At 51.9% G+C, this 26,750-nt stretch overlaps 1 protein-coding gene across 2 annotated transcripts in view; it reads right to left on the bottom strand.

Moving 5' to 3' along the window:
• Positions 1-492: 492 nt before the first annotated feature.
• Positions 493-26,750, bottom strand: part of SEMA6C (semaphorin 6C) — a 38,837-nt gene continuing 12,579 nt past the window's right edge. Inside the window, exons 2-19 of one of the 2 annotated variants that reach the window (XM_087705003.1) lie at positions 18,685-18,833; positions 18,155-18,269; positions 17,455-17,512; positions 16,803-16,859; positions 16,597-16,698; positions 16,374-16,464; positions 15,439-15,561; positions 15,221-15,309; positions 14,715-14,932; positions 14,413-14,544; positions 13,479-13,634; positions 13,196-13,369; positions 11,832-11,969; positions 11,402-11,479; positions 10,589-10,644; positions 9,265-9,315; positions 7,628-7,774; positions 493-3,407 (exon numbers count right to left, since the gene is read on the bottom strand). In XM_087705003.1, coding sequence (XP_087561129.1) covers positions 2,206-3,407; positions 7,628-7,774; positions 9,265-9,315; positions 10,589-10,644; positions 11,402-11,479; positions 11,832-11,969; positions 13,196-13,369; positions 13,479-13,634; positions 14,413-14,544; positions 14,715-14,932; positions 15,221-15,309; positions 15,439-15,561; positions 16,374-16,464; positions 16,597-16,698; positions 16,803-16,859; positions 17,455-17,512; positions 18,155-18,269; positions 18,685-18,784 — 3,087 coding nt within the window. In that variant the 5' untranslated portion in view covers positions 18,785-18,833 and the 3' untranslated portion in view covers positions 493-2,205. The remainder of the gene's footprint in view (positions 3,408-7,627; positions 7,775-9,264; positions 9,316-10,588; positions 10,645-11,401; positions 11,480-11,831; positions 11,970-13,195; positions 13,370-13,478; positions 13,635-14,412; positions 14,545-14,714; positions 14,933-15,220; positions 15,310-15,438; positions 15,562-16,373; positions 16,465-16,596; positions 16,699-16,802; positions 16,860-17,454; positions 17,513-18,154; positions 18,270-18,684; positions 18,834-26,750) is intronic. The other variant, XM_087705004.1, reaches the window with a different exon arrangement.

Raw genomic sequence — 26,750 nt, 5'->3', positions numbered from 1 at the left:
AAGCTTCCAGAAAGAAAGAAAGAAAGAAAGAAAGAAAGAAAGAAAGAAAGAGGAAGGAAGAAAGAAAGAAAAGAAAGAAAGCTTCCAGAAAGAAAGAAAGAGGAAGGAAGAAAGAAAGAAAAGAAAGAAAGAAAGCTTCCAGAAAGAAAGAAAGAGGAAGGAAGAAAGAAAGAAAAGAAAGAAAGCTTCCAGAAAGAAAGAAAGAGGAAGAAAGAAAGAAAGAAAGCTTCCAGAAAGAAAGAGGAAGGAAGGAAGGAAGGAAGGAAGAAAGAAAGAAAAGAAAGAAAGCTTCAAAAAAAAAAGAATCAGGTGCCGTTTTTCCGCATTTTTACTTCTCTTATACGAAGTTAAAACAATGAAATATACACATATATTAATACTTTATGTACATTTTTTTTTTAGAAAATAAAAGTGCTGCAAGGAAGAATTTTCCACACACACGCTCCACCCCCCCCACCCACCCCCCACCCGCCCTCCCTCCCACCCCCCAAATATTGTGATTTTTAAAAAAAAACAAAAAACCAGAAAACGAATTTGCAGCCCTCGGTGAGTTTCTCCGGATGGCACTTAGCAAAAATAAAAAATAAAATAAAAAAATGGGTCAGTTTACAGGTTCTCCCCTCCTCCTCTTGGGTCGCCCACGCCTCCCCCCCCCCATTTCGGAGAGGGGCAGATTGCAAGTACAACATCAAAATAATCCCCCCCCCCCCCCCGGCTTTCTAATTTTCTTTTTCTTTTGCAAGCCACCGTTATGGAAGAGCCTCTCTCTCCGATTCTGGAGCACGTGGGGAAAACATCTGTACATTATTTCCACTGTTCATGGGGACACCCAGCTCGGAAACGCATTTACAAACCTCTTTGTTGACTAGCTCCTTGCGCGGGCTGGGCTAGACAAGCTGGCGCTTCCAAGCTCAGCCGGAACAAGAATCGAGGCGTAGGTGAACAGGATGAACCAAGCTGGGCCATGCGAAAAATCCACCGGACGGGATCTGGTGGGTGGGTGGGGGGGGGAGTGTAACTTGAGAAGAAAATTTGGGGATCCCCCTCCCATAATTTGGCCTTCATTGGAGTCTCTCCACCCCCCCAAAGGGAAGGGTCTTTAGAAAAAGAGAGAGGTTGAAATTGGGTCCGTGGAAGAATGCCAGCCACGAGGGGCTGATTGGGGGGCGGCCTAGCCAGGACCCCGAAGTTTTTCCCTCGCTGGAGGGAACGGCCGTGAGTTCAAGTCCAGCCAAGGGTCATTTCTCACAGGCAATGGGAGCCACAGGAATCTGCCCTTTTGGGAGGAAAAACACACACACAAATACCAAAAGTGCTACGAAGACGGGCTGGCGGGGGGGGGGGGGGCGAGGCCCACCTTTGACACCCCCTTCCCCACGGTTCTCTCACCCCAGTGGTCGCAGCCTGCCCCGAGTTCAGATCATTCCCGAGTCCTCTGAGCATCGCATTCTGGATATGGAGAGCCTGTTTGGTCTCCTGAAACGCCCACTGCTCCCAGAGACACACCCCCCCCCCGCCCTGGTTGAAAAAGCCCACCCCAAAACTGTGCCCTGGGACCCCCTCCCCTTTTGGCAGCACGGCGTGAAATCCACCCCTTTGAAAATGCAGGTTTTTGCAAAATCGCCAACGTTGAGTTCGGAGTCCTTCGGCCCACGTGGCGGGATCGAAACGGTGGTGACCATTTGCAGGTTGGCCCTGGCGGAGAGGAGGGAGGGAGGGAGGGCCCCCCGGGGAGCCCCCTGCCCCCAGCCGGTTGCTCGAATGGGTCTCTGCTCCCCCGGAGGATTTCACAGCCTTTGGAAGCAACATTCGGTGCCCGTTGGCAGAGCGCGAGCGAGCGGGAGGCGGGCATCCTCGGTGGAGATTTCTTGCATAAGGATTGGGTGAGGGTGGGCTATGCCGAGGCGGCCGCCTTCGAGGCCTCACCCGTGAGGTAGGGAAGAACGGCCAGCTTTGCTACTTTGGGGGCCCCTCGGGGGCGTGGGGGGGGGGCCCGGAGGCCAAAGAATCTTCTGGAAGCATCTGGCTGGGAGAGAGAAGGAAGCAGGTGCCCCTCCTGCCGAGCCCCACCTGTGCCACCTGCGTGGGACCTTCCCTTCCACAAGGCACTCGGATTTGAAATCCCTGGGGTGGACGTGGCCAAAGGGACCTTCGCAGAGGGGCCCGGCACTGGGTTCAAGTCACGCTCCTCCTTCCGCAGGGGGCTCAATAGTTGAAGGGGCTGGAGGGCTGGGCGGGTGGAGAGGAAGGCTGGAAGAGGGACTGGGGGGCCATGCCCGGCTTGATCAGAGAGACCGACCGCCGGATGCCACCCGCATGGCTGGGAAGCGGGCCCTGGTCGCCATAGCTGTGTTGCCTGGCCAGGAAGATGGCGTGGTGCCCCTCGTGGGGCACGGAGCTGCCCGTGGAGTGCATGCGCGTCAGGAGGGCCGGGGGCAGCCTCCCCGCCTGGCCCAGGCTGTGCTGCCGCATCAGCAGCCCCCCACCGCCCACGTTCACCAGCTTCGGGGCGCCGCAGAGGGAATGTCTGTGGGCGACAGAGCGGCCCGCTTTGTCCAGGCCCAACGGCAAGGGAGCGTCCGGAGGAATGTCCAGCCGCCGAGGCAGCGTGGAGGTGTTGTAATACGGGGCGCCATCCAGGTTGGGCACCTTCGGCTGCACCCGGTTGGCAAAAGCCACGGACGAAGGCGGGAAGGCGGGGGGCACGGAGGCCCCGGCCCCGTGGAGATGTTTCAGCAGCTCTTCCAAGGTGGTGACCTCCATGCCTTTGGGCAGCGGGGAGGGCCGCACCAGCACCCGCTCCGAGTTGGAGATCTTCTTCTCGTCCACGTAGCCCCCCAAGGGGGCGTCGTAGCCGTGCAGGTGCCCGGGGACCCCTCCCGGACCAGGGAAGGAGAACGTGTTGGGTACCGGGGCGTGGAAGGGTAGCGCCTTCCCCTGGGCATCCTTAGCGTTGTTGAAGTTCTGGTTTTTCTCCCACTGGTTCCGGATGGCCTTCATGTTCTTGACGGGGAGTTCCGGCGTGGATTCTGGCGTGGGCAGGGCGGAGAGCTCGGGGTGTTCTCGGACGCCGGGTTTGGCCGGGGCACTGGGCAGCTCCTTCTCGCTGGGGAGCAGGGTGGTGTAGAGCTGTGGGGCCGCCGTCTCCATCATCCCGTCCTTGGCCTGGCCGCCTTCCAGCAGGGTGTTCATCTTGGCCAGGCTGCGGAGGGAGAGTGGGCGCTGGATGCCGTTCTCGGGGTCCTTTCCCGGGTGCTTGGCGCGTTGCAGGCTGTGGCTGCAGTAGCAGGAGACCAGCAGGCCGGAGAGGAAGGCGCCCAGGAGGAAGGCCACGAAGACGCAGCCGATGAGGAAGGTGAAGTGGACCGACTTGGCACCGTCCGTCGCCTCCGGCTCTTGCCTCACGCCTAAACCCGCGGACAGCGGGGAGAGAGGAAGAGACGGTCAGGAGGGACGCTAGCTCCCTACGAAGCCCAAAACGGCCGAGTCCCCGCGCCGGGTCTCCGCTCCGGCTGAGCCGAGATCCCCAGAACTTCCCAAATCATGCAGGGACGTCCCACCCCCCGACATTCCTGGGGTGCAGCTGCTGTTTTTCAGTGCCCGCGGGGAGCCCACACGGACCGAACGGAGGACCCAGGATGGCAAATGAGGTGGAGGGGTTAGTAGGAGCAGAGCAAGGCTGGGTGGGGAAGCAAGTGAGATCCGGCAGAAGAAACAGGGATGGTGCAGGGAGGAGAGAGACCCACCAGTTTTCCCACCACCACCCAGGCCATTGCTGCGCCCCAAAACTTTCTGGAGGGGCCACGAGAGCAATTGGGCTTCACCCCCAAGAGAGCAAGCAAACTTTGCGTCCTGGCTATCGGCTGCCATACTAACGGGGAGGGTGGGGGGCTCATGGTATTTGGGATGGGGAATCAGGTGCTGGTGGAGATATCACCAAGGGAGTTCTCTCCTCACCATCTCCTGCGCATGCCTGGTGGGTTTGGTCAAGGCCAAATGTCTGAATGCACAGCAACTGAATGAGGCCACCTGTAGATGCCCCCCCCCATATGACACCTTTGGGAGCTGGGTTGGGGGAGGGAGGCTTTGGGGTAAACGTTTGATATGTAGAAGTTTGTGCTTTTTGGCTTCAGATCTCGCTGTTTTCATTCCACCTCCAGTAAAAGTCCCTTTTCTCTAACGAATTGGAGTTGGGGGTTTTCTTGCTTGGATTTCGAACGAGGCACGTCCAATATGTTGGCTTGGCTACCACCGAGATTCCTGGGTACCTCCGGAGGTGCAACCAGTGCAATGAAGAAGGGGGCTCAGCCTAAAACCTGGGTCGCTCACGAAAGGGAACGGAGACCCCCCCGGGGTTATCAAGAGCCTCTTTGTCCCCCAAACCAGGGAGAAATTCGCCCCTCCGGGAGTATAAAAACAGTCTTTTCCAGGGAAAGTGGGAAGAGTGTTAAAAACTCTGCTGTTGATTAAAAATACCTTCCAGAGGTTGTGGGGTTTTTTTAAATTTCCACCTCCTTTTAAAAAGCCCAGCCGAGTTTAATGAGCCCCGCTTCTTTTAAACAGTGTAAATGGTACAATTACATAATAAGGAGATTCAATTAAAGGCAGCCAAACAGGTCAACAGAGCCCTCGTTTATGCCACGCTCGTAATGGCCCAGAATAAAATAATCCTGTTTCATGAGGGGTAAAAAAACAAAAAAAACCTCTTTATTTTCATTATGCCCCGCTGGAAAATTAAACTCGCTGACGTCACCCTACCCGGGGGAATATCTGCCGCGTGAACACAAACGCCAATTCCTTCACCACTAATTTGCTTATATCGATATTTTTTTAGAGGGGAGAAAAAGAAGAATATTTTTCTCCTTCCTCGTTTCTTCCCTCCGAACCGCTCACAGCGGTTAATGTTAATGGCCATCTGTGCCTTTAAAGGACCAAACCCAGCAACTGAAATCATTTTTATCAGTTTAAATTTCCTGAAAACAAGAGGAATAGATATAAAAACCCACAGCAGTGTTCGCAGGACGATCGGCTGAAATATAAAGGCGTAGTGATCGCATTCACACGAAACCTGGCTGAAAGTTAATAGCAATAGCAGTTAGACTTATATACCGCTTCATAGGGCTTTCAGCCCTCTCTAAGCGGTTTACAGAGTCAGCATATTGCCCCCAACAACAATCCGGGTCCTCATTTTACCCACCTCGGAAGGATGGAAGGCTGAGTCAACCTTTGAGCCGGTGAGATTTGAACCGCCGAACTGCTGAACTAGCAGTCAGCTGAAGTAGCCTGCAGTGCTGCATTTAACCACTGCGCCACCTCGGCTCTGTTAACCTGGTTTGTTTAATCTGTGGCTTGGGTGTGCTGGCAAAAAAAAACCCCAACTCGTTTGGATGACTTAAGCGGAGGAAGCTAGAAAATGGCACACAAGATTTTGACCTGCTTGCAGAACCAACCCAGAAATTGCATTGTGCGAATGGAGCCAGCGTGTACGAAAGGGAAGGGTGAAGCTTTGCACAGACAGCTCATGTGCAAGAGGCAGTGTGTGTGTGTGTGTGTGTTGTGCCAAAGTCAAGAGGCGCTGCATAAAAAGCGTAGGCGAGTGTGACTTTTTGGGCACGTGTTTTCAATTAAAAAGAGGCTTTGCCTCACGACATCACCCGGGCGCGCGGCGTGTGGCTGCTTTGCCAACGTGGAAAAAAAAAAGAATGAAAAGGGGGGAAAGGAGGGGTGGTATTTCAGGAGGGGGGGCCCGAGAGGGCGAAGGGGGAGACAAAGACAAGGAAGAAAACAGAGGACGGGGCCGAAGGAGCGAGCCAAAACGCCAGGAAAGGGAGAAATATTGAGACAAAGAATGCCTAGATGCCTTTGTGTGTAAGTGTGCAAATGTGACACCAAATTAGTGAAGCCAGACACCCCCAGACCCATTGCCCTGCAGGCCCCCGAGTGGCATCCAGAAAGATGCCTTGAGATTTTAGTGTGTGTGTGTGTGTGGGAGGGAGATCCATGCCCCTCTTAGCACCTATGAATTGGAAAAACAGTTTGGGGAAAAAAAAAACTGGTTTTCGTGGGTCATTTGTGCTTTTTCCAACTCACACAATTTCCTAGGCTAACAAGGGCCCTGCGGGGTTTTTTTCTTTTATTTTCTTGGTATTTTGTTTTCCTTCCCCCCCCCCCCACTTCCAACCAAAACTTGGAACCTACTCAGATTTCCAGCAAACTGCAAACATTTCCACAATCTGTCTGGAAAGTTGGTGTTTGGGGTTTTTAAAGATTTTTTAAGAACTGTTTTCTTTTTCCAGGGTATGAATCTGCCCTGCGCCTCCCACTCCATTCTCAATGCCCTGAGGGGTTAAGGCTGCCTTTGTTTAAAAAATTTACATATTAAAAAGTTGTATTTTTAGCTCTGGAAGTTATGGATCCTTGGCGCAGAAACCGTCGCCCCATAAATCTGGACGCCGTCAAAAAACGCAACCGAGAAGCATTTCGCTTTTTAGAAGTTTCAGCTGTTAAACGCATTTTCATTCAGCTGGAACTTTTTCACGAGGCTTTTTCAAGACTGCTGTGTGTTATGGGGGTTTTTTTTGTGGTGGAGGAAGAGATAAAGAGAATTTTCCATTCTCTGGGGTGTTTTTTGGGGGGGAGAGGAGGGGGGGTGATTTTTCTCTCGCGCTCCAGACTAGGGGGGGGAAAAAAATAGCAGCTTGCAAAGTTTTGCTCCAACTCTGCAGATGTTTTTATCAATTGCCCAATATTTTATTCCCTCCTTTGCAACGTAATAAAAGGGCTTTTTATTTATTTAAAAAAAAAAACAGTTTTTGTTTGAGGAGTTGGGGAGAGCTGGAGATCAGGAAGGAAAGAGAGAAATTCACTAGTTTTATCTCGCCTGCCACAGCTTCCCTCCCCCCCCTCTCTCGTAGTTTCCAGACAAAGCAAAGTCTGGGGGATTTTTTAATTTTTTCCCCCCCAAGAGAGTCTAAAGCAGCAACTTCCCACTGCACGAACGGCGCACAATGGCTCAGTTTGGGCCTAAAGAGTGGAAGATGTAGAAACTATCACCCCAAACAGGTGGGGGGGCGGGCTGTGTCTGCCCCACCACCAACTCAAACTTTTTAGCTTCGTGGTTGAGCAAGTGGAAAGTTTGGAAACCAACACAGGAAGATTCGGGCCGGAGCAAAATAGGGACCAGGCTGAAGTCACCACAACGGGAAACTAATGCAGACGATAAGCAATCACAACAGGAACTCACAACGTTGGCTGGGTTGCAGGAGAGAGAGAAAAAATCAACTGCCACAACCCCCTTGAGTCTTTAGCCTTGCTAGCAGTGGATGATGGGGTTTGTAGCCCCCAGCAAGAGAGGAAAAGAACTGGAGGATTATCTGGCCGTGCAGGTTTTCTCCATTCAGCTGTATGTGAAATAGGCTGGCTCCTGGCTTTGCGGGCAGGGGCATCTCACAATCACAAACACACCCCACCCCCATGGCACATGCAGTGCGCAGGTCCAACGGTGCACAGCCTCGCTCGCATGCCCCGACCATCCCAGGTTGCGGGTTAGATTCCCGCCTGTTTCAAGTTAGTGACTTCGTGCGGGCAAGCGTTATTTGGGGGGGGGGAGAGGGGAGCACCTCCTTACCCTGCGTGCTCACAGCCACGTGGAGGGTGAAACGGGGGTCGCCCGCGCCAGGGGCTGGGTGGGCGCCGGGAGCCAAGCTAGCGGAGGGAGACCCCGGGGGCGCCTCGGAGGAGAGCCCGGAGGACGCCGGCGTGGTCTGCGCATCCCCTGCGTCAGCAGTGACAAACACACCGTCAGGATTGAGCCTGTGGCCCTCCCCTAGTGGCCTGCAACCTCAACCACAACCCTGCAGGGTTTTTCGACCGAAAGGATTAGAACTCGTCTCCTCGTTTCATCCCAGTCTGGGGAGGGAGGTGTATCTGTCGGAAGGGCTCCAGGCTCCGTTTCTAAATCTGGACGACGTCCCTGTAAAAGGGGTCAACGAAGACCCACTTGGCCGGTTCTTTGTGCCCTGAGGGGGTCCGAAGGACGCTATCCGGGACCCAAAGGCTGAACTGGGGCTTGTTCTGTGTTCGAATCCTCCCCCTAACCCCTGGTTTCTCTGTTGCTCTTTGCAACTGCTGTGCCTCCTGCCCAGAACCCCTTCCAACCAGCCACGTTTGGCGTCTCCTTGCTGGGTGCAGAAAACAAGGAAGGGGGGGGGGGTTGCAATGATTGGGGAGGGGGCTGGAAGATCCCATCCACCTCGTGCAGGAGGGAGGCGGAAATAACATTTTGGGGTGCTCCTCTTCCTCCCCTCCCCACTAGATGGCCCTTCCCCCCCCCGCTCTCTTCCTTTAGCCCCCATAACAATACCCTCCCCCGCCTTCCCAGTCTCTCTCTCTCCCCCCTCCCCAATTTAATCAAGGGAATTTGCTCCCCCGCTGTGCAATTAATGGTCTTGCTTAGGGATTTAATTGCCTTCCTTCCAAGGGATTAACTCCACGATTGCCCAGTTGGGAGGGGTGGGAAGGGGGAAAGAGAGACCCCTCCAGTGATCCTGGCTGGTGGAAGGAGGGGGCGGCTGTCCCCCTCTTCTCCCCAGCACAGCAAGGGGGGGGGGCACTGATTATTCACAGAAAGGAAGAAATGGTGTGCCAGAAACTTGCTGTCCCTCGGAATCCTCCTGATGCCAGCAATGGCCCCCACCTTCTTTGCAGAGGTTGCCCCCTCCCCTGAGAATCTCCAAAGACACCCCAACCCCCAACCCAAATATTTACAGGCCACTTTTTCTCCCTGGAGGCAGAAGCCCCAACGAGCCAGAAGCATGTTTCGCACGGGACACTACCCGAGCCCATCTTCGGTGGGGACTTTATGTGAGATGCGGGGGTGGATGGGGGGGGTGTCCCCCTCCTTTCTTAAAGGGGAATCTCCCCACCTTGGCAATTTGGGGGTAGGTGGGGGTGGAGGCAAGGTGGGGGGAAACTTAACCCACATGTCTAAAATAGCCATGAATGTCAGCCAATGTATGTCAGTTCATCACATCCTAATATGCACCATGTAGGACAATGTCAGACCTGGGCACTTTAAGAGGAGTGGACTACGACTCCCAGAATTCCCCAGCCAGCTTCTGGGAGTTGTAGTCCACTCCTCTTAAAGTGCCCAGGTTTGACAGTTTAGAAATAGGGAGATGTGGCTGAAAAGCAGGAAAGACACGATGGGAGGAAGATGGAGGATGAAAAAGCAAATTTGGAAGAGAGAAGGACGGAGTTACTGACCATAAGCCGAGTCACTGAGGCTGTCGTGTTCCCCCGTGGACGTCACGCCCTCTGGAACAGAAAGGGGGCAAGTCAAGGGCTGCAGTCAAAACACACCAGACAAGGGGCACACACAGCCGGATTGTGGCACCCTGGTGAACACATTTGCAGCCACGAAATAAAGGGCGAAAACACGTGGCGGCCCCAAGAACTCAAACTCGTCTCTCTGAATAATGGCCGGTGGCCAGGAATATCACCAGGGTCTTTAATTTCCCCCCCCCCAAAAAAAATACTTGAAAATTTTCTTCCGAAAGCTGCCACCCTGCCAGGCCAAATGTGCCAACTTGGCTCGTGCGTCCGTTCGCCTCGACACACACACACAAAAAAATGTTTTCTAGATTCCAGACGAAAAGAGTTGTTTCATTTCAGCTTTCTTTTTTTTAATGAATTAAGAGAGTAGGAAAGAGGGGAGGAGTGGTGGAGTGGAAGGGGAAGGAGAGGAGGAAAGAAGAAGGGAGAGAAGAAGGGAAGAAAGAAAGAAAGAAAGAAAGAAAGAAAGAAAGAAAGAAAGGAAGGAAGGAAGGAAGGAAGGAAGGAAGGAAGGAAGGAAGGAGTAGGGCTGTTGTAAAATAAGACAGGTGTATGGGATGGTAGAAAAGCAATCTCGATTATATCTTTGTACAGCCAAGAAAATATACCAGAAGAAGGAAGAGGAGAGGAGAAAGGAGAGGGAAAGAAGAAAGAGAAAAGGAGAGGAAGAAATGAAGGGGAAGTAAGATTAGGAGAGAGGGGAGGAAGGGAAGAAGAGGAGAGGAGTGGTGGAGAGGAAGGGGAAGTAGAGAAGGGAAAGGAGAGGAGGAAAGAAGGAAGTAGAGAAGGAGAGAAGAAGGGAGAGAAGGAAGGAAGGAAGAAGTAGTAGTAAGATTGTTGTAAAATAAGACGGGTGTTATACAGAAAAGCCATCTCGATTATATTTTTAAACTTAAGAGAGAGAAAAATTGTTATCAATGTTAAAAGATAACGCATATTATTAATAATAGTTATGAGATTGCATATTTGCGAATGTAAGAGAAATAAAAAACTTTAAAAAAAAATGGTTTCTAGATTCCAGGCAAAATAAGGAATTTAAACAATTGCTTCATTTCACCTTGTTTTTAATTTTTAAAAATTGCCCTTTTTCCAGCACGAATCCCAAGGGAATAATAATAAGGAGGCTGTAGGTTTTTGCAAGCTGTGGTGGGCAGCCAGCGGGCACGGCCCATTGATGGGCACGGCAGAGCTGTGGGTTTTAGGGGGGTGGTGGTGGTCTTGAGGCCTTTTTTTGCTTCTCCGAAAAATCACCCACCTTGACAGTTGCCCCGGGGCTTGGTGGCGTTTTCCAGATCTTGCTCAAATCCGCTTCTGCAGGGAAGTTAAGAGAAGAGACGCCTCATTAAATTAAAGGTGAAGCTAAAAGCTCCCCTCACACATCTGTGCTAGTCGTTCCCGACTCTAGGGGGCGATGCTCATCCACGTTTCAAAGCCGAAGAGCCAGCGCTGTCCGAAGACGTCTCCGTGGTCATGTGGCTGGCATGACTCAACGCCGAAGGCGCACGGAAACGCTGTTCCCTTCCCACCAAAGGTGGCTCCTATTTTTTTACTTGCATTTTTCACCTGCTTTCGAACTGCTAGGTTGGCAGAAGCTGGGACAAGTCATGGGAGCTCCCTCCGTTATGCGGCGCTGGGGATTCGAACCGCCGAACTGCCGACCTTTCTGCTCGACAAGCTCAGTGTCTTAGCCCCTGAGCCACCGCGTTCCTTCATTAAATTAGCAGCCACTAATTAATCGATTGGGCCGCAAGGTCTCTTCATGCATATAAAACCTTAACCTCTCTTGTTTTGTTTTGTTTTTAAATCAATTTTCTATCTAAGCCGTTTCAAAAAGCGTGTTTCTAGTCCTCGTGGAAAGGACTAGAAACACGCTAGAAACCCAAATTCAAGTTTTGGTTGTCTAAATTCCAGGCAGAATAAGGAATGGAAGCGGTTGTTTCATTTCAGTTAAAGAAGATAAAAATTAAAAAACACAGTTCTTTTTTTCCAGCACGAATTCAAAGGGAATAATAAAAATTATCAGGATAGGCAACGCTTAAAAATAAAACACGCAACGCCTTCGGATGACCTGATTTCGTTGCCGAAGTTTGCACAAGTCCCCGAGGGCAGCCAGACGCAGTAGGGGTCTCTGGAAGCCAGGCAGCTCCTGCAGGGAGAGAAATAGAGGAGGGGGAGTCTTTGCACGCATCTCCCCCTCCCCTTTAGAACTGGAGGTGGGTGGGAGGAATCTGCTCTGCAGGGTTGTTGTGCGCACCGACCCCTGTTTTTCTTGGAGGAGGAAGCACAACTGAGAGGAAGGAGGAAAAGGGTTTGGTTCCTAGCTATCAACCGCAATAGAGCCTCCAGAGAAAGGGGCAGTCTATCCCGGAACACCACCAAGTCCTACCTTCGAACTCCAAAGACTAGGAGTGTCCCCAGGGATCCACTCCCCAGGCACCCTTCCCAGGGTCCCCATCCCACAGTGAAGTGAGACGCCGGGGCCCCCTCGACTCTCCTACCTGCGGCAGGTGCTGTGGGCCCCACAGCGGCTGAGGGGCATCCGGACCACGCAGCCGGAGAAGGCCACGTAGAGGGCGTGGTTTGCCTTGTCCAGCTGCAGCCCCAGGACCTGCCGGTCTTCACGCTTCACGCTACACCTGTGCAGGTAAGGCAGAGAAGGGCGGGGGTGAATGCTCTGGCTTTGGAAAACTCCAGGATGCTCGTTCTGTGATTGGGGGGGGGGGGTGTCAGCCCAGAACACGGAAGTGGGAAGAGTAGCATTCAAAAATAAAATTTCTCTCTCTATATATATATATATATATCTCTTCGTAGCCTATCATCTCTCTCTCTCCATCCATCCTGTGTTTATCTACCTGTCTATCTACCCATCTCTCTATCTACATCCATCCATCTATTTAACTACCTGTCTATTAATGTCTGTCTCTATCTATCTATCTATCTATCTATCTATCTATCTATCTATCTATCTATCTATCTATCTATCTATCTATCTATCTATCATCTCTCTCTATCTATCTATCTATCTAATCTATCATCTATCTAGTTTCTCTATCTATCTATATCTATCTATCTATCTATTTATCTATATTTATCTACTATCAACTATCTAGTTTCTCTATCTCTCTATCTCTCTATCTCTCTATCTATCATCTATCTATTTATCTATATCTACTGTCATCTATCTAGTTTCTCTGTCTATCTATCTATCATCTATCTATTTATCTATATCTATCTACTATCATCTATCTAGTTTCTCTGTCTGTCTATCTATCTATCTATCTATCTATCTATCTATCTATCTATCTATCTATCTAATCTTTCTATCTATCATCTATCATCTATCTATCTAGCTATATCATCTCTCTCTCTCTCTCTCTCTATCTATCTATCTATCATCTATCTATTTATCTATATCTATCTACTATCATCTATCTAGTTTCTCTATCTATCTATCCATCCATCCATCCATCTATCATCTATCTATCTATCTATCATCTATCTATCTATCTATCTATCTATCTATCTATCTATCTATCTATCTATCATCTATCTAGTTTATCTATCTAATCTATCTAATCTATCATCTATCTAGTTTATCTATCTATCTATCTATCTATCTATCTATCTATCTATCTATCTATCTATCTATCATCTATCTAGTTTATCTATCTAATCTATCTAATCTATCATCTATCTAGTCTATCTATCTATCTATCTATCTATCTATCTATCTATCTATCTATCTATCTATCTATCTATCTATCTATCTATTTATTGATGGATCCTTTTTTAATGGCCATGCAGGATGGGCCGTGGAATTGGGGGGGGGGAGCTCTGTGCCCTGGGGGGTGGGGGCTCCTACCGGGAGGGCTGGTAGACGGAGGCCTCTTCCAAGAGGAGGGGCTGCATCGTGTGGTTGCTGGTGGGCCGCGAGACCACCTTCAGCACCGTCCCGTCTTCCGAGCCCAGGAACAGGACGGTGACGTTGCGGGAGGGGCCGGCGGAGGGGTCAACGGCCAGGCGGGTCAGCCGGTACCTGCGGGGGAAGGGAGAAGGTCGGGGGGGGGGAAGCAAACGACGTCATAACAACCGAGGGCCTTTGTGGTGGGGGCTGCTCAAGAAGAGACCCTCTCTCTCTCTCCTACCTGCTGGAGGTCTTGGTGAAGCAGGGCTGGCCCCCCACAGAGCCCACGGCCTCGTCCAGGAGCGGGTGGGACTTGATGAAGCTCAGCGTGGTGTCAGGAAACTCGTTGGAGGTCCGGTACCCCGAGGCTTGGCCCACCCCAGCACAGCTGCCAGGTCTGCAGAGCGAGGGAGACCCCCCCCAAAAAAAAATAACAGGAGGCAGGTGAGAGAAAGGGTGGAACCCTGCTGGCTTTGAAACATAGCCTCGAGACACTGAGGACTAGAAACTTTGTTGTGGTTATGGAGAAGCAGTTTATCCTGCAGCATGGGGGGGGTTCTTTTTCAACCTTGCCCTCCCACCCACCCACCCAAAAAAAAAAGCCTCTTTTCACAAGCTGGTAATTCATAGGTTTCCTTTCTCTTAGGAGCTAGAAACTTGATTGGAAAATTGAGTTCGGAGAGATGAGAGGGGAGGGAGGGAAGACGCTGTTGGATCAAAACAGGCCTGGGGGGGAAGTAAGGAAGGAGTAGGAAGGAAGGAAGGAGGGAGGGAGGGAGGGAGGGAAGGAAGGAAGGAAGGAAGGAAGGAAGGAAGGGAAGGAAGGAAGGAAGGAAAGAAAGAAGGGACAGAAAGGGTAGGATGGAAGGAAGGAGGGAGGGAGTGAAGAAAAGGACAGAAAGGAAGGAGGGAGGGAAGGAAGGAAGGAAGGAGCAGGAATGAAGGAGGAAGGGAAGGAAGGAAGGAGCAGGAATGAAGGAGGGAGGGGAGGAAGGAGCAGGAATGAAGGAGGGAAGGAAGGAAGGAGCAGGAAGGAAGGAGGGAGGGAAGGAAGGAGCAGGAATGAAGGAGGGAAGGAAGGAGCAGGAATGAAGGGGAGGGAGGGAGGAGGGAGGGAGGGAGGAAGGAAGGAAGGAAGGAAGGAAGGAAGGAAGGAAGGAAGGAAGGAAAGATACCTGGGGGTGGGGACTTTGTCCTCAGAGATGGGGGTCCAACCGGCATCCGTGTTTTTCTGCTCTTTGAATCTCCCCCCGAAGACCCTCTCCACTTCCTCCATGTCGAAGGCGCAGACGGCTGAACCGGTGATGCTGGGTCAAAAGAGAGATGCCCAAAAACAGCCTCAGAAATCCAGCCTCTCAGGTCCGGCAAAGTCAGTCGGAGATATCCCTCTCTCTCTCTGCGGGATTCGCACTTGGGTCCTGCCCGGCTGAGCTTCCAGACCTGGGCAGAGGCGGCGGCGGTGGCCGGCCGAGGTTACCTGTTGGACTGGGTGGTAAAGACGCCAAAGACGGATGGCCGGCCGTTGACCAGGACAACATCGGTGACGGCCTGAAGGACATCGAAGTAGAAGAAGGCGTCCCCGGGGACGGAGCAGTTGAGCCGGGCCTTCAGGAAGGACGTCCAGTACTTCTCCAGCACCCGCGGGGAGCCCCCCATGTCATTCTTACAGACCCTCCCCACGCGGGAAAAAATCACCTGGGATTTTCCAGAGGAAGAGAGGCGAAGATTAAACCCCTTGAAAACCCCTAAAGCTGGGTGTTTATCAGCCTTATCCCGAAAGACTTTGGCAGACTTCGGTCGGACTCTTTACAAACTATTTGGGACTCATTACGGGCTGTGAATGAACATAATTCACACCCGTTTGGGGCTAAGCGCCTGCTTTTTACCCTCTCAGGAAGCCTGGGTCAGAACAGGGGGATTGCCGCCCCCCCACCCACAGTTCTTCTCCAGGCCCTCCCTGAAGTGGGGCAACGTGGCACTCACCCGTCCCAGCGTGGTATATTCCACGGAGATCTCACGGAAGAAGAAATAGACAAACTCCTTGTATTCCATCGCGTGAATAAAATGAGGTTCTGCGGGGAGAAAACAGCACTGAAAGGGGCGAGAAACGTGGGGCCAGCGGGGAGCGTTTTCGGAGGGGTGGGGAGGACCCAATGGCCTCTGAGCATGGGAAGAAAGCCAGAGAGGGTTAGGGGGCTCACCTCGTAGCCACTTGGAGTCGTACTTGACCGTCCGAAGCACGGGGCTCCTCTCGCCCAGACTCCGGTAGATAACCGCATCGCTGGCTTGGAAGTCGGCGACGGTGGCAGAATAAAGATTCCCGTCTGGAAAGGGGGCGAAAAGGGGAGGAAATCTGTGGGGCCGGCTGGTCTGTGGGGGTCCCGGCATCCAGGAGCCACTTCCTTATCAGCAGGGGAGCAGAAACAGCCCTCCTCTCTTTCAAATCCTTCGTTCTTCCGGCTCTCCATTTTTCCAGTTCTTTTCCAAACGACTAATTCTTTCTCCCGTCTCTCCCCCCTTAAATCGGGCTAATTGTCCGCCCATCTGCCACCTTTCTCCGTTCATTGATCCACCCCCCAATTAACTCTATATTTAAATTATTCCTGGGGCTGCCCACCTCGCCCCAGGGACGCTGGCTTCCAAGCAGCCGAGGGTGATGGGGAGGGGACTTTAAGGTCAAGGTTCCCCTCGCACATCTCTGCTAGTCGTTCCCGACTCCAGGGGGCGATGGTGCTCATCTCCGTTACAAAGCCGAAGAGCCGGCGCTGTCCGAAGACGTCTCCGTGGGTCATGTGGCCGGCATAACTCAACACCAAAGACGCAACGGAAACGCTATTCCCTTCCCCACCAAAGGTGGTGCCTATTTTTCTACTCGCATTTTTTAATGTGCTTTCGAACTGCTCGGTTTTGCGGAAGTTGGGACAAGTCACGGGAGCTCACTCCATTACGCGGCGCTGGGGATTCGAACGGCCGAACTGCCGACCTTTTCTGATCGACAAGCTCAGCGTCTTAGCCACTGAGTATCCCTGGGGTGACTTTAAGAAGGCAGAAAAGTGGATTTAATGTCTCCAAGTCTATGAAACAGCCGGGGGGTGATGGTGGTACGGAGCTGTGGCTTTTTCAGGTGCCAACTTACCCGCAAAGATGCCCACGTTGGTCTGCTTGGTATCAAAGGGGCATCGTGCCTGGCCATTCAGCTCCTCGCCTTCCTGTTGAAAGTCGCTGATCTAGAAGCCAAGGGGGAGGGCGGCGGTCAATCAGAGCCCCTCTTCCAGGGGAAGAAGCCCCCACTGGCATTGCCTGGACAGCCAAGGTGGGGCAGAGGGAGCCCCCTCCCCAAGATACTCGCTCGCTTCTACCTTGTACGTCCGGCACACCGGGTGAAACGCGTTGGTGCCGCAGGCCAGGAAAGATTCTTCGTTCTTGGGCACCAAAACTTTGATGTAATTGTAACACTCGTCCTGGGGTTGGGAGAGAAAGGTCAGCCCAGATGCCCAGCGGAGGGGTTGGGGGTGGGTGGGCAGGGGTAGAGAGGTGGGGTGCCCGCTGGACGGGACGCTCTTACCCGAAGCTTCCCGCGGACGGCACAATTCTCCACGTCCTGGGCCTTCCAGGTGAGGTGCTGGGAAGGGAAGGCAGAGACGTCCGAATGGGGCAGGGAAACTGGGGGCAGAGTGGGCAGAGCAACGGGGGGGGGGGCGTGAGGAGAAGAGATTGGATGCAGCCCCCAATGCGAGGAGCCCTTCACGGGCAACAGTTCATTTAGCGACCGTCCGAAGTTACAACGGGGCTGAAAAAAAGTGACTTGCGACCATTTTTTCACCCTTACGACCATTGCAATATCCCTGCGGACACTGACTCATATTTATGACGGTTGCAGAGCCCCAGGGGGTCACCGGACACCCCCCCTCCCCCTTTTACAAGCCCGGTGGGGAAGCCAGATTTGTTTAAGAATGGTGCGTCTCGTTTAACAGCTGCAGTGATTCACTTAAAGACCGGGGTCCACAAACAAAGGAAAATGTTACTCAGAAGACACAATTCCCCCCCCCCCCCCGTGGACTTTGAAACAAACTTTCTCGCTGGAGGCCAAACAATAACAGCAAAAAAAAAAGAAAGAATATAAAACTTTCGGGAAAACTTTCCCAGGGTGGGAGGAAGTGAAAATGCAAAGACCCTCCCCTCCAAAGGACGGGCACCAGCAAGGACATCCAGCTCACCCTCTTGGGAGAGAAACTGCTCGCAGTCTGTCCGAGGTCAAAAGCGAAGACGTGGTCCCTAAAATCCAGAAAGGGGCAGTGGGGGGAAAGAGGGAAAAGGAAGAGAAAGAGAGAAACAGATTAAATACGGACACAAAAGAATCCTGGAGTGGAAAAAACACAGCTTTGTTTTACGCTTTTGAGCTGGGAGCATCCTCCAATTTTTAATCTCTGCATCCAAATTTGGTGGGAGGGGAGAAGGAAAAAAGAGAGGAAACCCCCCCCCCCACTCCACAGTTCTGGGTGCTAATTTCCATTTTTCTATGCTCTGCCCGAATTCTTTAGCCTTTCGCGGTGGGTGAATTTAGGGACCCCACAAATTCACCTTTTTTTGGCACGGCTTCCTAGCCCCAGAAAGAGGGTGCGATGCCCACCCCCCTCCGAGGCCAGCCTTTTCTCCTTGAATAAAGGGGTCATTCTTTGAAAAGAAAAGCTCCCCCTCCCCCTCCCCTTTCCCCTTCGCAGCACATGGCGCATGTCCCTGGCATCGGGGACCGGGAAAGGAGAGAAAAAATAAGAGCATCGGACGCCGCAGGCTGCCTCTCTCGAAACTGCTCCCCGGTGGTGGGGTCTGAGCTTCAGGGAAGGAAGGTTCGGATGGCATGGGGAGACACCCACCCCCCACACCTGGACCTCCCCCCACCTTTCCTCCCTTGCTTACCGGGCAGCCACAAAGAGCGTGTGGTTAATTTGCAACATGCTTTGGAAGTCCAGGCCCAAAGTGTCCGAGTCATTCTCTCCCCCCAAGCCATGGAAGGAGGGGTACAAGTGGGTTCCTGGTGGTGGTGGGGGGGAGAGAAAACATGATAAAGAGCATCAGTTGGGGGTACAGACCAGGGGCGGGGGTGAAATTCAGCCGGTTCTGACAAGTTCTGGAGATGTTGAGTGGTTCGGAGAACCGGCAAATATCACCTCTGGCTGGGGAATGGAAGGAGGGATTGGGGGTTTTACAGCATCCTTCCTCTGGACCTCTAAGACCCCCCACTCCAGCCAGAGATTCCATGAAAAATGAGGAAAAGGTTCTTCATCAACAGATTTGGGGTTACGGTCCGGAGGGGGTGAAGCCAAACCTCCCACTGTTCTCATGCCAATCCTTTATCCAAGGCAGAGAGCAAGAGGTGGGTGCTCTTTGCAAGAGAAACCCACCCCAAAGTTTTGCCTGGGGTTCGCGCGGGAGTGGGGTTGCCTCACCTGCCTCGCTGACCACGTGGAAGGGAGCCAGATCTCTGGGGAAGGAAGCAGCTGATGCCAGGAAGAGAAAGAGAGCAGGCAGGGGAGAGGCCACGATCATCCTTTCCGGGGGGGCCGGTGGGAGCCTAGGAGTCCAGCATGCTCCCGCCCTGGAAGAGGAGGGCGGCATGTCAACGTCCCGGCCAAAAATGTGTGTATGACGGTCCTGGGGGGGGGTTGGTTGATCCCTTCTGAGAAGCCAAGTCAACGAGGAAGCCGGGTTCACTCAATGAACACGCGGCTCACTTAACGACGGCACTTAACCACTGTGGCGCAGGGCAGGTTGCGACGCGGAGCAAAACTCACTTCGCCAACTGTCTCACTCAGCGACGTGGATTTGGGGCTCCATTAGGACTCCCTGGAGTTGGGAAGGAGACCACTAGGAAATCCTAGTGGGAACGTGGCAAGCACAGAGGCGTGGGAACGAAGGCGGGGCCTACCTCGTAAGGCTGTCGTAAAAGCCAAGGAGGCCGTTTGCGAACGGGTGGGAAAGGGACGGCATCCGATGCCGGGAAGGAAGTCAGAGAGGATTTGTAGTATCCTGAAGGAGGCCTGGGAGGGCAGGCGACGCCGCCAGGCGCCGTAAATAGCAGGAAAGGAGACACCCGCTTTGGCCACGGATGCCCACGGGGGAGAGAGGGGGGGGAGGCACACTCATCTTGTGCAGGAAAGGACCAAGATTTTTCCCGAAAGCGAAGGGCAGACCAATCCCGCCATCCCCAAAGACGGATTTTAAGGCGGATTTTTCACTTGCAAACAAAACCCAGACCCAGGCGGGTTTCTAGTCCTCATGACAGCAGCTAGCAAGTCATCTCCAGGTTCGCGCACACACACACAGAGAAAGTGCAGGTTTGTGCAAAGAAGTGTTTTAGCGAGTCCCAAGTGCCACGCTGCCTTCCCGCCATCTGTTTCCCGCATGTCACCCGCACATCTGCATGGGTAGATTTGCATTTTTGACACGTCTCTCTTCCCCCTCCCCACTTTCTCTCCAGTCTCTCCTCTTCCCCGAACGAGCTGCAAGGTGAGAAAAAAACCCAGGCCTGGATTTGTTTACACTTGTGAAGCTGAACTTTCCAACGGGTGTATAATTAGAAGCAAAGGCTCGGCGGGGGAATCGCTTTCATAATAATCCCATATTTATATTTTTATCTCATCTGCAGAAGCTGCGGGGGGGGGAAAAAGCTGGAGGGGGAGGAGGGGGGGAAACGGGCCGGCTCCATCCGCCTGGAGCGTCCTCCTCCCCCCCCCAATTGAAAGAAATGGGTCCCAGAGACAGGAAGCCACAAAAATTGGGATTTGGGGGATCAGATTGCAAGGAGGGCAGGGGTCTGGGGGGTCCCTCTACGGCTGTGTCTTTCAACCTTGGCACTTGGAGATGGTGGACATCAACTCCCAGAATTCCTTAGCTTGCATGGACTTCAACTCCCAGAATTCCTTAGCTTGCATGGACTTCAACTCTTAGCTTGCATGGACTTCAACTCCCAGAATTCCTTAGCTTGCATGGACTTTAACTCCCAGAATGCCTTAGCTGGCATGGACTTCAACTCCCAGAATGCCTTAGCTGGCATGGACTTCAACTCCCAGAATTCCTTAGCATGCATGGACTTCAACTCCCAGAATTCCTTAGCTTGCATGGACTTTAACTCCCAGAATGCCTTAGCTGGCATGGACTTCAACTCCCAGAATTCCTTAGCTGGCATGGACTTCAACTCCCAGAATTCCTTAGCTGGCGTGGACTTCAACTCCCAGAATTCCTTAGCTGGCATGGACTTCAACTCCCAGAATTCCTTAGCTGGCATGGACTTCAACTCCCAGAATTCCTTAGCTGGCATGGACTTCAACTCCCAGAATTCCTTAGCTTGCACGGACTTCAACTCCCAGCATGGCATGGCTGCTGGTTAGAGCATTCCAGGAGTTGAAGCCCACTCCCCTTACAAGAAAGCTGGCTGGGGAATTCTGGGAGTTGAAGGCCTGGCTCTCTTGCCTCCATCTAACCTTTGGGGTGGGTTAAAGCCCACCCTAATGGGGATGAGTTTTTTTTTTTTTAAGGCATAAAATCAACCCAGCTTTCCGACAATGTCCCGGGGGGGGGGGGGGAAATGCGTGCCAAAGGGTGGGGGAAGTTTGCAGCAAACGGGCTGGGAGGGGGGGGAAGCTGGCAACTTCCAGGGAAGTTGGCAGAAAAGGGGGGGGGGAAGCTGTGGCCCCCCCCCCTTCAGCCATTCTGGTGCTTTTGTTCTATTTTTTTTAAAAACCCCAGTCAGACTTTCTGTAATTCGAGGTGGGGGGATTTGTGTCAAATCCAGATCCGGGAAGCGTGCGAAAGGGAGGAGGGACCCCTGTTACAGCGAGAAGCTGCCACCGTGTCAGCACTTCCCAGAACCATCTGCCAGGCACAACTTTTGCCACTATAAATACAACTCAAAACGACACCGTCGTTGTAGCTGCCACCGGAGGCTCTCAGCCTGGCATCTCTCAGCGCCACCCAACAACTAAGGCTCTGCCGTGTGGGGGGGTGGGGGGAGAGATTTCAAGAGAGATCTGTCCAATCGTACCCCCGGGAGGCATCGGAGCCTCAGGTTTGCCCTCCTCCAAGCTGCCAGGCCTGAGGTGGTCAGGACGCCCCCTCCAAGCTGCTAGTCCTCATGGCAACCGGTTTGTGCCAGGTTCGAATCTGGCCTTTTTTTTTCTCCCAGGGATGGAAATAGCTGAATCATGTGAAAACACAACACACACACAGACACACAGAGCCAGGGAAGTGTTTCTGTTTTTCTTTAAAACAAAAAGCACAAAAACTTCGCCTTCTGGCTACCAGAAAAATATCGCTTCCTTTGTCATCATTTTCAGTGGCAGAGCCAGGCTTCCTTCACTTAATGAGAATCCCCAGGGTTTGGAATTACGATATATTTATATATATTTATATATTTATATAAATACACACACACACACACACACAAATATATATATATATATATATATATATATATATATATATATATATATATATATATATATATATATATATATATATATATATATATATATATATATATTATATATATATATATATATATATATATATATATATACATACATACATACATACATACACACACATACACACACCTTTCACCCTGGCCTGGCTGATAAGGAGTCGAGCTCTGTAGCTCAATGGTTAACACATCTGCCTAAGAGGCAATAGAGCACAGGTTCGAATCCCAGTAAGGGTATGGCTAGCTGATGAGAGCTAAATAGCTTGAAATAGATCTATACTAGTCTCCCTTTATTTATTTATCAGCACAAATATAGCAAATATATATATATATTCCAACAGGAGAGAAAAATGAGGATTTTGTTGGATATTAGCAGAGGCCCTTGTGGGTTGGCAGGGAAATGATCTTCTCAGCCCCTGAATGCAAAAATAAAATCAGTTTTTGTGATGGCTGCTGGCTGGGCAATTCTGGAAGTTGTAGTTTTTACCCATCGTTAAGAAAAAGGCCGGGGAATTCTGGGAGTGGAAGTCCACCCATCGTAGGGGTGGGGGGGGGAGGAGAGGAGAAAATTGGGGGATGGGGGCATAGGGGTGTTCTCCCCAAAGGACGATGGGTGCAGAAGCAGAGAAGGGATCTGCAGCCCCCTCCCCTGTATGCCCACAGGCAGCCTCACCTCCGCCTGGCCAAATCCCGGTATCAAAAACTCATTACTAGAGACTTACAGACTCCCCCCCACCTGCTTAGTACCAAATCCCCCCTCCCCAAATCTCCCCTGCCCCAGCTTCGAAAGGGGGGGGGCTGCCTTTCTTCCACCGCCAAAGAGGAAGGGTACCGCCCCCCCCCCAGAAAACAGCCCTCACAAATGGAGATGTTGCAGCAGGCAAAAACACAATAAAACCATATTTCTGAGCATTTGGCAGCTGGGCAGCATTCTAGTCCTCGTGAAGGAGAAGGGAATGAACACCTTCCCAAATAATTGGGTTCCCTCCCCCCCACCTCCCCGCTCTGTTTAGAAAATCCTAATAAATAAGAGGTCAGCTTGAATTAGAGGAGGATTTGTTTCCTTTGAGCCATAAGCCCTAAAATCAGTTGTATCTCTCGGGTCTCTATCCGGCTTACTTAGCCAACGGAATAAATAATAAAATTTCTAGATAAACCGGCTCAGGTTCCGTTTCGGAGCAAAAGCAGACCAGGAATGATATAAATTTTACAGCTAAATAAATAAAATTAAATAAAAAATAAACGTTGACGGTTGAACAACTTGGCCGAAGAGGGATACACCTGCAAGTTTCTAGTCCTCAAGGTTTGGGCAAGTCTAGTTTCTAGTCCTCAAGGTTTCCCCTTCATTAAAACCACGGTGCGCCCCAGCCGCACCAGGACAAAAAACGGGGAGCGTTTTTTCTTGCAAAAGGCAAGCCAGACCAGGTTCCTGACTTCGGCAGGGAACGGGGAATGGCTGGTCGGTGGAAATGACAGGCCTTCTGTCTGCATGGGGAGGGGGGTCGGCGAGGGGGAGGCAGAGACCCTTCCCTTTTGATTTTAAATAGGCCTAACTGCCATTCTGCCAAGCGCTGCATCCCCGCTGGGATGCTCCCTCCTTCCTTCTCTCTCTCTCTCTCTCTCCCCTCTGGCATCCTTCCCATCCCCACCAGCAACGGAAGCTGCCACTGTCAGAAGAGGAGGGGGGGCCCAGAATACAGATGTGGCCCAGCAGAAATGCTTTATTGCTTCCTGGCGGGGATGGGGAGGAAGGGGGGGGTCTTTGTCCCACCAGCCAGCCACCTCCCCCAGAGCCCCAGCTATGTGCCAGGTCCACGGAGGTGGGCTTTTGGGGGGTGCCTTGAAAGCGCAGACGACGGAGCCAATGGATGAGGGGGGGGGTGTCTCTGGGAAGCTACAACTTTAAAAGATGTCAATAAGGGAGTATATTTGCAGCTCAGGGTTGAAAAGATTGGTGGTTCTCTTGCAATTGTTTCATGGACCAACTAGGTAACAGCATCAGCGCTAGAAGGAGGGAGGAGGAAGAAGAAGAGAAGTGGGAGGGGGGGAAAGGATGATTATTAGAGAGGCTCCTTGAGTGGGGAGGGGTCTCTGAGCTTGCTTGTTTTCTCGCAGAGGTTTCAACGACACAACAACATCCTTTGCTAGTGGGGCTGGCTGCAAATGTTCCTTCCAGCCCTGATGACGTTAGCTAGCCAGGTGACAAGATGTCTGCAAACAGCCGACCCAGATCAGAGACCACCACCAGGAGCCCCTCGTTTTAAAAGTTTGCTCTTGAGAGGCTGGACAAGCACAGGCAGTGTGTTTTTCTGCCGTTCACAAACACCCCCCCAAAGTTCTTCTGCCTCTGAAGCCATAAATAGAAACAGTAAATAAATAAGATAAACCTGAATCAAAAGCAATACAGGGAGAAATTAAAACCCTAAAACAGTGTTTCTCAACCTTGGCAACTTGAAGATGTCTGGACTTCAACTCCCAGAATTCCCCAGCCAGCATTCGCTGGCTGGGGAATTCTGGGAGTTGAAATCCAGACATCTTCAAGTGGCCAAGGTTGAGAAACACTGCCCTAAAATGATTGGCGGGCTCGCTGGCCGTCCTAGATTCGAACCCGGCACTCGGCGGGCTTTCTCACGGCCCCAACTGTAAAGTGGGTTCCCGTGTGTCGTGTTTATTTTACCCCTTCCTTTCCTCTTTATTATTCTTCGGTCTCAGCAACAACAAACTTGGAAGCCATCGAGGGGAACGGGCATCTCTTTAAATGCATAAGAGCTGGACTCCAATGGTAATAGCAATAGCAATAGCAATAGCAGTAGACTTATATACCGCTTCATAGGCCTTTCAGGCCTCTCTAAGCGGTTTACAGAGAGTCAGCATATTGCCCCCAACAATCTGGGTCCTCATTTTACCCACCTCGGAAGGATGGAAGGCTGAGTCAACCCTGAGCCGGTGAGATTTGAACCGCTGACCTGCTGATCTAGCAGTAGCCTGCAGTGCTGCATTTTAACCACTGCGCCACCTTGGCTCTTGGCTCTCCAATGGTCAGCCGAGGCTTGGATCCGGCCTGGCCAGAGGTTATCCAAGGTCCTCCTTTACCTGCCCGCCTCTCTCGCAGCCAAAAATATCTGGATCAGTTGGGTGTTGAATGCCAGGCCTTTTGGGCATGCCAAAAAAATCCCTGCGTCTGCTTTGGCACTTCTGCTCCGAAGGGGCTGCAGAGATCACGATTGGGGAGGGGGGTTTGAGGGGGTGGGCTGATAATCCCTGGCACTGCACAATTGCCGGGAGAGAAAAGCTGCCAATTTTCATTTCGAAACACAGTGTTGTGTTTCAGCCATGCCAGGTGCCACCCTGGCGCCTTTGACCGAAGGAGTTCACCCCCCAAAGTTGGTCTCCCTTTGCCGGAGAGCTGATGGGCAGGAGAGTTTTTTCCCCCCCACCCACCCACTCACCCACCCTTCGTGTGAAGCACCGAGCCGCCAGCCACGTGGTGGTCGCCCTCCAAAAATAGACGGGTGTAATTAAATGAAATATTATGCCAATTAAAAATCCGAAGCCGGCTTCTTCCCCATCCTCCTCTCCTTACCCGGGGCCACCTCGATATAAATTTAATATATTACTCCTCATCAACTGGCACATTATATTCCAGGCCCTCCGTTCGATTCCACACGGCGGGAGCTAATTTTAGCAGCTGCTCCAACTGCCTTTTCCAGAAAGAGAGAAGAAGGAGAAGAAAGGGTGGGAGGGGGAAAGAGGGAGGGGGAAAAGAAGGGGAGGGGGATTTCAGAAAACTGAGTTGCAAGGCGGCCGGTGAGATGCTGTCAGAGGCTTTTTATCTGAGCGATTAAAACACACAAACAGACAGACACACACACACACACACACCAAGGCTTGGAGAGCATTTGGAGTCTTCATTAAGGTGCTAGTCCTCATGAATGTAACCCAGGGAGGTTTGGAAGGGGTTCAGAGTCTTCATTAAGGCCCTAGTCCTCATGAACTGGACCCAGGGAAGTTTGGAAAGGGTTCACAGTCTTCATTAAGGTGCTAGTCCTCGTGAAGCAGACCTGGGGAGGTATGGAGTCTTCATTAAGGCTCTAGTCCTCATGAACTGGTCCCAGGGAGGTTTGGAGAGCGTTTAGAGTTTTCTTTAAGGTGCTAGTCCTCATGAACTGGACCCAGGGAGGTTTGGAAAGGGTTCACAGTCTTCATTAAGGTGCTAGTCCTCATGAAGCAGACCTGGAGAGGTATGGAGTCTTCATTACGGCGCTAGTCCTTGGGGACTGGGCCCAGGGGAGGTTTGGAGAGGGTTCGGAGTCTTCATTGAGGCTCTAGTCCTCATGAACCTGACCTGGGGAGGTCTGGAGAGCTTTTAGAATCTTCCTTAAGGCGCTAGTCCTTGTGAACTGGACTGGGGGGAACCTCCTTAAATCATAGAAACGCACAGATCTTCCTACATGCGATGCCTGATACCAACATCCAGAAAGTCGAATGCATATCGCCTGGAGGGGGGAACGCTGGGACCCCCCTACACACACACACAAACACACACACGCACACACAGAGTTTCTGGGCGTGCAAATGGGTGGGGGCTCCAAGGGCAAAGAGCAGGGGGTGTCAAAGTGGCTGCGGGGGGCCCTCCCCTCCCTCCCCCCTGAGCCCTCCTGAGCTTTGGCACCAACGTCGGAAATTAAACTATTAATAATTCAGGGCCGGTTGCCGTTATAAATTCAGCGTCCCGCAGGAGTCATCCATGCAGCAAGCCGAGACTGTGTGTGTGTGTGTGTGTGTGTGTGAGGCACAGAAGCATGGGGAGGGGGGGCTTTTTGGGGAGGGGGGGGAGAAGAAAATAGAACCCACTGCGCTTGTGTTTCCTCTTACTGGAGAACAAACGGGAAGGAAAGGGGAGCCTTAAAATTAGGGGGAAATCCCTAATTTTTTGAAGTTATAAAACGACAGGGAAGGAGCCATTGCACTCGAGGCATGCTCAGAGGTACTCTTGTCTAGCAAGCTGAGCAGCAACACAGCCCCCTGGGTGCA

The sequence above is a fragment of the Thamnophis sirtalis genome, unplaced genomic scaffold (genome assembly GCF_051295495.1).
Source record: "Thamnophis sirtalis isolate CommonGarterSnake01/CBP01778 unplaced genomic scaffold, rThaSir2_p1.2 scaffold_2, whole genome shotgun sequence".
In the NCBI taxonomy this organism is placed as follows: Eukaryota; Metazoa; Chordata; class Lepidosauria; order Squamata; family Natricidae; genus Thamnophis; species Thamnophis sirtalis.
The sequence above is the reverse complement of the archived record's forward strand: the minus strand, read 5'-3'. Positions and strand labels throughout refer to the sequence as shown.